We start from the raw sequence: 11,040 nt of genomic DNA, 5'->3' as shown, positions 1-11,040 counted from the left end.
TAAAATAAATTCATAATAAAAATCATTTATATTTTCAAAACCAAGGAAAGAAGAACCAATGAAAAAGAATCTCTCACTCTCCACCTACACCCTCACCTCTGTTCTATCTTTGCCCCAGAGTTAACAGTTCTGAGTATTTTTTCTTCTTTCTGCCTGGTAATCGTCTAGCTTAGCGCTGCACAGTGGTAAAAGCTAGATTAGCGCGTCAAATGAAGAACATTTAGGTTTTAACAGCTAGTTCGCTCACAATTGCAAACAATCTTAGAACTGCCAGCCCCTTGTGGCTCTTCAAAATGTGGTATGACTACACCTCCTCCTCAAAAAAAAACATCATTGGTCTTATATCTGACAAGTGGAAACACCATCCTGGTACCCTACCAGTGTCCACACTCCGTTCTGTACACCAAATCTGCAGTACACAGGGCTTTCACAGGGCTCTTCGGTCACGAGGATTAAAACAGCTGCCTTTCTTATTGTTTAATGATAAAAGCAAAGTTCTCTGCATACACAAACACACCCACCAATACAGTCATGCAGTGTAGAAATCTAAAGACTAATGACAAAAGCCAACAGCTCTGTACAAGCAACCTCTCTAATCCTCACAACAGCTCGGCAAGGCAGGCATCGTTCCTCATCTTGTAGAAGAAGAGACGGAGACCACAGAAAGGGTGAGTGACTTGCCCAAGGCTGGGAAGCCAAGATGCAACCCTCAGGCTGCACGGTTCCAAACTCCATGCGCTGTCTACTGCACCAGGAGGAGACAATGAAAGTGCAACCAACACGCACACTGCTTTCTAAGTCAACTCACATTTGTGTACATTTTCAATATCTGCCGGGTCCTGGAGAATCTTAGTTAAGCCTTCCAAAAGAAGGGCCGCCTTATGATAGCGATAAACAATATCTTCAGTCTGCTGGAACATCTCATCCAGGGCTGCAGCCTGAACCTGGAACCAGTCAGCAAAAACAAGAAGATTCTCAGCTTTTCCATGAAAATACGAATCCATTCAGGCAATGCAGCTTTAAATGGAGTCTGTCTAAAATTAATACGTTTCGACAAAATGATATAATCTATTGGGTGAGCGACATAAAAGAGCTTCTTGACAAAAGAGTTACTCTGCATTCAAACATAACCTTCTTGAACTCAGAGATTCCTAACTCATGATATTTGCACTTCTAAACTGGCTCTTCTATGACTTCACTAAAAAGTTTATTTTAAACTTACACTTCCACACTAGTAACCTGGCATTTCACTAAAGTAGATCTTGTTACAATGAAATAATTAAATGACGTTAAAAGCCACTTATCAGCTTTTCCTTTTAGTTACAGAGTTTTCTGGTGTGTGGGATTCATTCATTCAGAGGTATTTACTGGGCACCTGCTGAGTGTCGGCCCAGAGTGCACGATGAAGGTGAGCTCACAGTCCAGAGGGAGGCGTGGGCTGTGAACTCCAAGGGGTACCTGGCATCACAGGAGGAAGCCCCGGGTGGTATGGAGCACGCGCGAGAGGCACCTAACCCGACTATGGAGGAAGTGGTTAGGGAGCGCCTCCAGGAAGTGATGCTGAGGCAGAGCCATAAGGAAGCAGGAGCGAGCCGGGCAGGGGGAGAGGTGGGTAGGGCTCCCCAGAAAGACGGGCATGGTGTCATTCACGGGGTTATGAGCATTTGTTTCCCCAACAGCATGCTGATTTTCTCTTTAATCATTCACTGCCCAGACTGTCAGTAATCCAGTATCCTAATTTACTTGTCAGTATGCTCTGTCTCTTTCAAAGAGTAAAGCCACATACAATATGATAAATAAAATGGACACAGAAAATCCAAGTCCTGAAAAGGAAGGAGAGAAATAACTAAATATAAGTTGAGTGTCTCCAAGCTTGCTCAGCAGCCAGGGCACAAGGAGAGTCTTGTTGGAGGCACGTGGCTCTGTCATCAGAAGAGACAGAAGCACCCTAACTCCGTACAAGAGGACGTCTTTCCTGGCACAAATTTCTAAAAGAAAATCTGTCTTATGAAGTCTTAATTCGGTACAAAACAATACAATGCATATTATTCATATCAACAGTTTAGGGCAATATAATGTATATTATTCTCATCAACAGTTTATATTCCAAAACTATTTTCATACGCCTTTTTATTATGATGGCTTTCAAAATAAGACCAAGGGGGTAATATAACAGTACAATTCAAAGTACACAAATTTGAGAGGGAAAAGGAAGCTCAACTATGTTAATATGGTAAAAACTATACGGTTGGTCAGTAATTAAATTTTTTCCCACTTAATTCCTTCTTTGACAGTCCCTAATTTCATGTTTCCTTCAGAGCAATTTTTCCTCGAAGATACAGAAAACAAATTATTTCCACTAATATAACCAGAGAGTTGGAAAAGTAGATTACACTTTGTGTGTCTACACTTAAGTAAGGTCAGTTGTGGAATCTGAGCACGTGAATTTCTGCAGATTGGGTAATAAAAGCAGTATTTTTGTAATGTTTTATCAAGCCAAATTCCTTAAATAGCAGAAAATGAAGAGAGAGATCCAGTGAAAGCTCTTAGATGCAAACTATAAAAAGATTAGATCATGCCTAATGTTAGCAATTTTTTTTTTTTTTTTTTTTTTTTTTGCGTTACGCGGGCCTCTCACTGTTGTGGCCTCTCCCGCTGCAGAGCACAGGCTCCAGACGCGCAGGCCCAGTGGCCACGGCCCATGGGCCCAGCCGCTCCGCGGCATGCGGGATCCTCCCGGACCGGGGCACGAACCCGCGTCCCCTGCATCGGCAGGCGGACTCGCAACCACTGCGCCACCAGGGAAGCCCAATGTTAGCAATTTTTAAGAGGTATGGTAAACTTTTACCAAATGTGGTAGGTAACCAACATAACTTATATTTGTTGCATGTTAATTAAGTGTAATCACTCCTTCAGGAAGAGGTACCACAATACCTGGGACTTGGGAGTGGTGGGGCATAAACTCTTTTTAAAAGGATGATGTCAAGTAGGTGTGCACTTCAAAAGATGCTCTTAGGGAACTTCCCTGGTGGTGCAGTGGTTAAGAATCCGCCTGCCAATGCAGGGGACACGGGTTCGAGCCCTGGTCCAGGAAGATCCCACATGCCGCGGAGCACCTAAGTCCCTGCACCACAACTACTGAGCCTGCGCTCTAGAGCCTGTGCTCCGCAACAATGAGAAGCCACCACAATGAGAAGCCCGCGCACCGCAAGGAAGAGTAGCCCCCCACCCCCCGCCGCGCTCACTGCAACTAGAGAAAGCCCATACACAGCAACGAAGACCCAACGCAGCCAAGAAAAACAAAAGGTGCTCTTAAAGACAAGTAGTATTACTATGCAATATTACACCTTAAAAAGGGTTACCATTTCTACAGCACAATTATAGATGAGTTTCTCTGCTGTTACGCTGTTGATTTCATCAATAAATCTCTGTTTGTCAGAGAAGAAGCGATTCAGCTTTTCTGTAAGTTTCTTGCACATGCTGATGCAGAATTTATATCGTTCATTCAGATTTTTGACAACTGGAAAAAAATTGAAATGAGAATTTTAATTTTCCTCCAGAAACAGAGTCATGGTGACAAGCAACTTTCCTGCTAATTTATGGAAAGCGACACTAAATGATCACTGAAAAAAGTGACTGGAAATCATTCTTCCACATGTTCTCTCTCTTAGTGAAGACTGAGAATAAAGTAATTCTGACTGCTCTCGGTATCGGCTAAATGGCAAAACCAAAAAACAGAAAAGCCAGCATCTTTTCCCATTTAAGCATGCTTAATACCACGGTGACCCCTCACCAAAAACTCCCCTTCCCAGTGTAAGGGGAAAAGCAGCCCCATCACGCTCCGCTTGTACCTTGTTTCACACCCGTGGACGGGCTCAGCTTCCCGGACTTGATCTGCTCTTTGGCGAGATGCAGAGAGGCTGCCAGCAGCTGTGCGGCCTTCATGTATAACACCAGCTGTTCCACCCGCCTGCACCCAGAGACAGCAAGCAGAGCGTCAGCCTGCGAACTGACAGGCCAGTGCCCCATCACAACAGTCTCTCTAAGGGAACATCATTCCCCTTGACACTTTTAGTGCACGAACACCTCCTGAAGGGAGAAGGGCCGGCATGGAGAAAGACGTGTGTACTTTGAATACAATGGGTGCACTCAGATAAAAATACAATCTCTTTATCATCAAATATCTTAACAGCACAATTTACAGGAAAGGAAACACCAAGGCTGCAGAACCTCCAAGTCTCGGCTCACACAGTGAAATCGAGCACAATGAGTTAACTCAGAGACGCCCATGACCTTCAGTGGATGACACGGCCCCCAGCTTGGACACCAGTTTACAGAGGGCAGGAAGCCTCTGGAGATGGACAGCAAGGGGGCACCTACCCCCAGTCTTTGCTCAGCTGGCTGATCTGGTCCACCACCGCGCTCTCCTGGATCTGGTACAAGGAGACCGCAGACGCGCAGAGCCCTGGGTCTCCCCCGCGCACGGCCGTCAGGTCCAGCACACACTCCGTGAACAACAGCATTGCGTTCAGGTGGCGGAAGGTGTCTGTGTGCTCTCGCTGCGGCAAAGCCAATCATCTTAAAAACTTGCAGGTTAAGGAGAGGCGCACACTCATTTCTGCACATAAACTGTGGCCACTGCTAATGTTTTCTATACTTATGAATGTCAGAATGATCAAAGGAGAATGAAAGTTTTAAATTCCAGAAAACTGTGAGAAAAATAAACACAAATGAAACCAAACAAGAGTGTGTCATATGTTTGTGTGTATGGATGTACGAGAGCACCCACAAAATTCAGCCTCAAAGATATGAGGTCATTGTACTTGCACCAGGAAAAAAATGAAACACGGAACAATTAAATCAATATACATGAGACAGAAACATGACAAAATAGATACCAAGATATAGGAATGTAAGGATATTCTGTGCAGTAAACCACACTTCTTGATAGTTTAATGAAATCTACTGACTTACAATTTCAGAGACACTTTAATTTCTGGTGGCTCTTCAGTTAACAGTGATTCCTAATACCAAGGCTCTAAATTTTGTGATCTTTTCAGTTAAAGAGTGGAGTATAGATAGACATAGTAGCAGCGCATTAAAAATGGGTACTCTAAAATTTATGTTCTGAGGTTTGTTTTTAGCTATAAATGTATTTTGAAATCTCAAATAAGACTAAGTTTCTCACTCTCCTTTTATGGTTAAAAAGGGATGAGAATCAGTGTACTAAAGACAGAAGAATAAACCAATCAACTTTTGAAAGTCTCTCTGCTCTATGACAGCATATCAGACTACATGTTCCAATACATATTGGAACATAATTTATGCCTAATTTGATGGAGACTGAAAAAACTCTGAAGATTGCTTTTCCAATCTTATACATATTTTCAAAATTACAACTTAAACTTACTACAGAATCACTATTAAAATTTTGCATGCAGTACTTTATAACTTTTATGTGAAATACTTAATTTTCCTTCACACACAATAGAAATATGGAAAGAGAATTTGTTCTCTAGTTGACCTGGAGGAGGTGCAGTCTATGGAACACTGTCCTAGAGTCGACACTGAGGAAGTAGCTAGCAGAGGCTCTGGAACCATAAAATTCACCTCTATTCTGCATTTGTGCTCAGCACACTTCACGTTCTGATGTGTTTTTCCCTGGAGACCTGGCTCCGTGGAGGGAAAAGGTACTGGTGTACACACGCAACTGTCCAGTCTGCCGGGCAGCTTTATTCCTCAGCGTTACTGACTGATTTGGCATCTTAATTTATGTTTTTAAACCTAAGTTTAAGTATATCATTTTTATCTTATTAAGAAAAGCAAGCTTTGAGAATAAAAAGTTACAGTTTTAGGAAAAAGATTATATTTTAAAAGTCCTGTAAGTAGTAAATAAACTTCAGATAAAGAAATTAAGAATACAAAATCTGTATGCATCACTTCCTGTCAGCCAAAGCTTGCTATGAATGAGTGTCACTGTCAACATTATTCTGAAAATATATGAGCAATGTTCCAAATAGGAAAGGTTAGGGGGATTTTGTCCTCCCGTCACCAACACTCTCCTCGGGGTCCCCGTAAGTGACACGTCACAGGGTCTCTTCCCACCTCCATCAGCGTCTCCTCGGGCAGTTCAGGGGCTTCAAAGGCGACGAGCCCCTCCAGGCTGGGGGGTGAAGCACCACAAGGCGCGTGTCTCAGGCTGGGAGCTGCCTCTGCTCCCAGAGGGGGAGACCCCGAGCACAGCCCAGGCGGGGAGCCCCCAGACACACGGCCCCCGGTGGAGCCCAGGGAGCCTCCGGAGCCGCTGGAGCCCCCTGTGGAGACGGGCGAGGAAGCGTTAAAAGGAAGGCCCCCGACCCCTCCCTGAGCACATGAACAGGCTTTATCTTCCCAGGCTCACCTTCATTCCTTACAGAATCAGCACAGCTACTTTTAAATTCTGTTTTAAACAAACTTCTAACATACACATTTCTCCCTGCTGCTCCACAGTCCTCATGGTGATAGAACTCAGCGGATGTGTACGCTTCACTAAAAGTATACCCCAATGCTTATGTGGGGGCACTTATACTATTTCTGATTTTTTTAATGCCACCAATAACATTGTAATGAAATCCTTCCTTCTTTTGAGTTATTTGTGATAAATACTTTATAAGACCACTTTGTTGTAAGTGGCCTTATAAACAGAATGGGATTACCACAGATCAAATATTACTATAAATATTTTTATAGCTCTTTGTAAGACTTGCCACGCTATTTTCTAAAGCAGCCGTGAGTGAGCGCAGAGATCCCACTAAGCCTCAACAACACTGGGCATTACATTTTTTAAACGTTGGCTTAGTTAACAGGTATAAAAAGTTATTTTCTCAAAGTGGTATTTTCTTATTATTTAATACTCTTAATAATCCTAAAATCAAGATTATTATTAGCTCTTTTTCCACTCTCATTATCTATTTATATCCTTTGCTTATTAATCTACTTGTATCTTGATTAGTAACTGATTTAGCATAAGAGAACTTAAGGGACACAAGGTATAATATATGATGTCAAATGATAACTCAAGTCCAATCTAAATACTTTCTTAATTTTTGGTACCAATTACCTATTTATAGACTATGGCTGATAAAACCAATCTATCAGCCTATCCAGAAGTAGGATATAGGATTAAGTGCAAAGATTGGGACTCAAAGTACCAAAAAAAAGGTGAAACCTAGGTTTCTAAAAAAACCCACAAAACCAAAAATAAACAAAAATCTATCATTTTCAAAAAATTTACTGGATGTACTAAAATAAGCCTTCAACATAAGCTAAGAAGCACCAATATGCATAGCTGCTTCACTGTGACGTCACGTTCATGTAATAATGTTATAAAATTACATATGTATTATTACAAATATATAACATAGTACCTTTTGTTTTGCAGATTTTTTTTTTTCCCCACAAGTGTTGTCTCATTTACTCTTTTTTTTATTTTTTGGCCGCACAGCGTGGCATAGGGGATCTTAGTTCCCCGACCAGGTACCGAACCCATGCCCCCTGCCGTGCAAGCGCAGAGTCTTAACCACGGGACTGCCAGGGAAGTCCCCTCATCTACTCGTCATAACCCTTTAAGGTAAAGTAAATCATTATCTCCACGTCATTGGTAAAAAAAACTACGTCACACCATTAAGCCATTATCAGAATCTGCACACCAAACACGAGCCCAAGGCGGAACTAAGACAATCCTCACCTGAGGTGGTTCTTGTCCGAAGGACTATGTGGGTACAAGCGGGGGTCGCAGCCCTGTGTGGAGGAGACCCTACCGTGAACAGCACAGCCCTGGGACTCGCTGCTGTTCCCACAGAAGGAGCCCGTGCAACACCACAGGCTCCTGCAGGGGCTGCAATAAAAAGTTCACCAAATGTGTCATGTATCAGAGGGTGGGTTTTATAGGGACACCTTTACTTTTATATTAGATTTGGTTTTTTTACAATAAGCATTTATTACTCTTAAAAACAGAAAGTTCAATACAGATCTCCATTAAAAATATTTTATGGTAATCTCTTCACAGCTGTGAATCTTCTTTTCACCAAGGCCTACAATTCAGTTACTTCTACGTGAATTGCCGTCACACCTGAGGATAATGTGAAAAGGTGGAAACCAAGAACTGGGAATAAATATGTGGGGAAACAACCTGACTAAAAAATGGGCAGAAGACCTGAATAGTTATTTTTCCAAAAAATATATATGGCCAACAGGCACATGAAAAGATGCTCAACATCACTAATCATCAGGCAAATGCAAATAAAAACCCCAATGAGACATCACCTCACACCTGTCAGAATGGTCATCATCGAAAAGACCACAAATAACAAACGTTGGTGAGAATGTGGAGAAACTAAGAGCTAAGCTGTTTTTGTTTTTGCTTTTTTTATAAATTTATTTATTTATTTTTGGCTGTGCTGGGTCTTCATTGCTGCACACGGGCTTTCTCTAGTTGTGGAGAGTGGGGGCTGATGTACAGGCTTCTCACTGCGGTGGCTTCTCTTTGTTGCGGAGCACAGGCTTTAGGTGCACAGGCTTCAGCAGTTGTGGCTCGTGGGCTCTAGAGCACAGGCTCAGTAGTTGTGGCGCATGGGCTTAGTTGCTCTGCAGCAGGTTGGATCTTCCCGAACCAGGGCTCGAACCCATGTCCCCTGCATTGGCAGGCGGATTCTTAACCACTGTGCCACGAGGGAAGTCCCTAAGCTGTTTTATAGCTTATATTTTCTTAGAAGAAAATATAGAGTTAGGCATTTAAGAAGGGGTATCTAGGGAAACTCAAAGACAACAGGGGAGACAAATACAAAGACACCAGAGAAAAGTTTACCCTGATACCTATGGTTACAGCAAACACTAAACACAGCCTAACTCTTAGCCAGATAAACAAAAAAAACACCTCACACTATTTAACTCAATTCTATGTCCAGTAATATCATTTCTGGCTTTCAACAAAAATTAAAAGGCAAGCTAAAAGGTAAAAACAGCTTGAAGAGACAGAGCAAGTACTGAACCAGACTCAGATACAGCACGCATATTGGACTTATCACACCAGAAATTATAATAACTTTGATTAATGCTAAGAACTCTAATGGAAAAAATAAACATGTAAGAGCAAATGAGTAACAAAGCAGAGAGATGGCAACTCTAAGAAAGACTCAAAGGAAATGCTGTAAGTCAGAATCACTGACACAGAAATGAAGAATGTATCTGATGAGCTCATCAACAGACAGGACATTGTTGAGAAGAAAATCAGTTAGCTTGAAGATATGTCAATAGGAACTTCCAAAACTGAAAAGCAAAGAGAAAGAAGAATTAAAACAACAACAACAAAAATCCCAGAATATCCAAGAACTGTGGGACAACTACAAAGATATAATATATGTGCAACAGGAATATGAAAAGGAAAAAGAGAAAGAAACAGAAGAAATATGTGAAGTAGTAGTGTCCAAGAAATTTCCAAAATAAATGCAGAACCAAACCTTCCAAGTCCAGGAAGCTTAAAGAACACCAAGCGGTTAGAATGCCAAATAATCTACACCTGTGCATTTCATCTTCAAACAGCAGAGAATCAAAGAAAAAGTCCTGAAAGAAGCCAAAGAAAAAAAGCACCTCATTTATAAGAGGAACGAGGGTAAGAATGACACGAGACTTCTCTTCAGAAACCATGCCAGCAAGATGACGGTGGAGTGAAATATCAAGCCCTACAGCACAGAAACCATACTCGGGTGTTTGCTGGTCTAGATATTTCCTCCTTTGGAGGCTCATGGGAGAGACGGTAAAAGAATGACAGAGAAAACAAGAACAAAGAGGCTCCAATACTGACTCAAATTTAAGTGGACATCATAATCACGTGGGGAGCTTGTTAAAGACACAGATTCCTAAACTCCTTTCCCGGAAAACTTGATTCAACGAGCCTGGGTTAGGGTCTGGAGCCAGCCCTTTGTTTTCATTTTTTGATAAGCAGTCTAAAGTAATCTGGATGTGGGTCCATGGACATAAAGTTCCCTGGAACAACTATGAAAGAGCCAGGGATCTCAGTGACCTATGGTTCTTTATAGGTTGGGCTTGCTGTATAAGAGATGCTCAAGAGTTCGTATGTGTAAGGCAACTTTGGTCAGTGTTATCCTACTGATAAAAAGCAATCTTGGTCAGCATCTAACTTCTCACTCATGGGCTGCCGATCATCAAGACACTGAACATGTCCCTATCTTGACAGGCTCCTAAGAACTTAGATGAGATGACAGGGACTGGATGAAGCAATCTGGTCAACAGGTTCGTGAACAGTCACCAGAAGTAGATGGGCAGAGTAATTACCCCCACGCCCAAACCAAAGATGCCCGCGTCCTGAGCCCTGAAACTTGTAAATAGGCTATGTGACACGGCAAAGGGGAACTAAAGCTGCAGATGGAACCAGGGCTGCTCATCAGCTGAACTTAGAGAGATTATCCAGTGGGTCCAATGTAATCACAAGGGTCCTTTAAGTGTAGACTAAGGGGGCAGAAGGTCTGAGTCTAGACTGGCCATTGCTGGCTTTCACGGTCGAAGGGGCCACAAGCCAAGGGATGAGGGCAGCCCCCAGAAGCTGCAAAAGGCCAGGAAGTGCACCCTCCCCGAGAGCCTGCAGAAGGAACCAGCCCTGCCTACACCTCGGTTTTAGCCTAGTGAGACCCACTGTGGACTTCTGCCCTCTGGAACTGTAAAATAATACATCTGTGTTGTTTTTAAGCTACCAAGCTTGTGGCAATTTGTTACAGCAGCAATAGGAAAGTTAACAAACAGATTACCTGCCTAAAAAGAAACCGGACTTCCCTTACCTATATCCATTGGTCGTTCTGTATTTAAACTGTCCGTGCTGCCCTGATGTCCACCTAAAGGTGTTTTTACTGGTTGATCTGATAATTTCCCAGTACTGACAGATCTAAAAAGAAGAATGATAATAACGTAAATGTATACTTTTAAAAAATCCAGACTTATCAGTAATAAGGGTGATTTAAGCCAAGCCATAAAAGGGTTAAAGGAAAG

General features: G+C 42.4%; 1 protein-coding gene across 8 annotated transcripts in view; it reads right to left on the bottom strand.

Annotated features, from left to right (window-relative positions):
- The window catches only part of ULK2 (unc-51 like autophagy activating kinase 2), a 65,544-nt gene that overhangs the window by 2,272 nt on the left and 52,232 nt on the right, over positions 1 to 11,040 (bottom strand). For 5 of the 8 annotated variants that reach the window (XM_027131150.1, XM_027131147.1, XM_027131146.1 and 2 more), the window contains 7 exons: positions 10,833 to 10,936; positions 7,727 to 7,876; positions 6,106 to 6,314; positions 4,381 to 4,559; positions 3,852 to 3,970; positions 3,348 to 3,520; positions 809 to 944 (listed from right to left, as the gene is read on the bottom strand). In XM_027131150.1, coding sequence (XP_026986951.1) covers positions 809 to 944; positions 3,348 to 3,520; positions 3,852 to 3,970; positions 4,381 to 4,559; positions 6,106 to 6,314; positions 7,727 to 7,876; positions 10,833 to 10,936 — 1,070 coding nt within the window. Of the gene's footprint in view, positions 1 to 808; positions 945 to 3,347; positions 3,521 to 3,851; positions 3,971 to 4,380; positions 4,560 to 6,105; positions 6,315 to 7,726; positions 7,877 to 10,832; positions 10,937 to 11,040 lie in introns of those variants that run through there. The other 3 variants (XM_027131148.1, XM_027131151.1, XM_027131153.1) reach the window with 3 other exon arrangements.

This window comes from Aethalodelphis obliquidens, unplaced genomic scaffold (assembly GCF_003676395.1).
Source record: "Aethalodelphis obliquidens isolate GAN/ISIS:26980383/991018 unplaced genomic scaffold, ASM367639v1 scaffold38, whole genome shotgun sequence".
NCBI lineage: Eukaryota > Metazoa > Chordata > Mammalia > Artiodactyla > Delphinidae > Aethalodelphis > Aethalodelphis obliquidens.
This window is presented reverse-complemented; position numbering and strand designations above follow the sequence as displayed.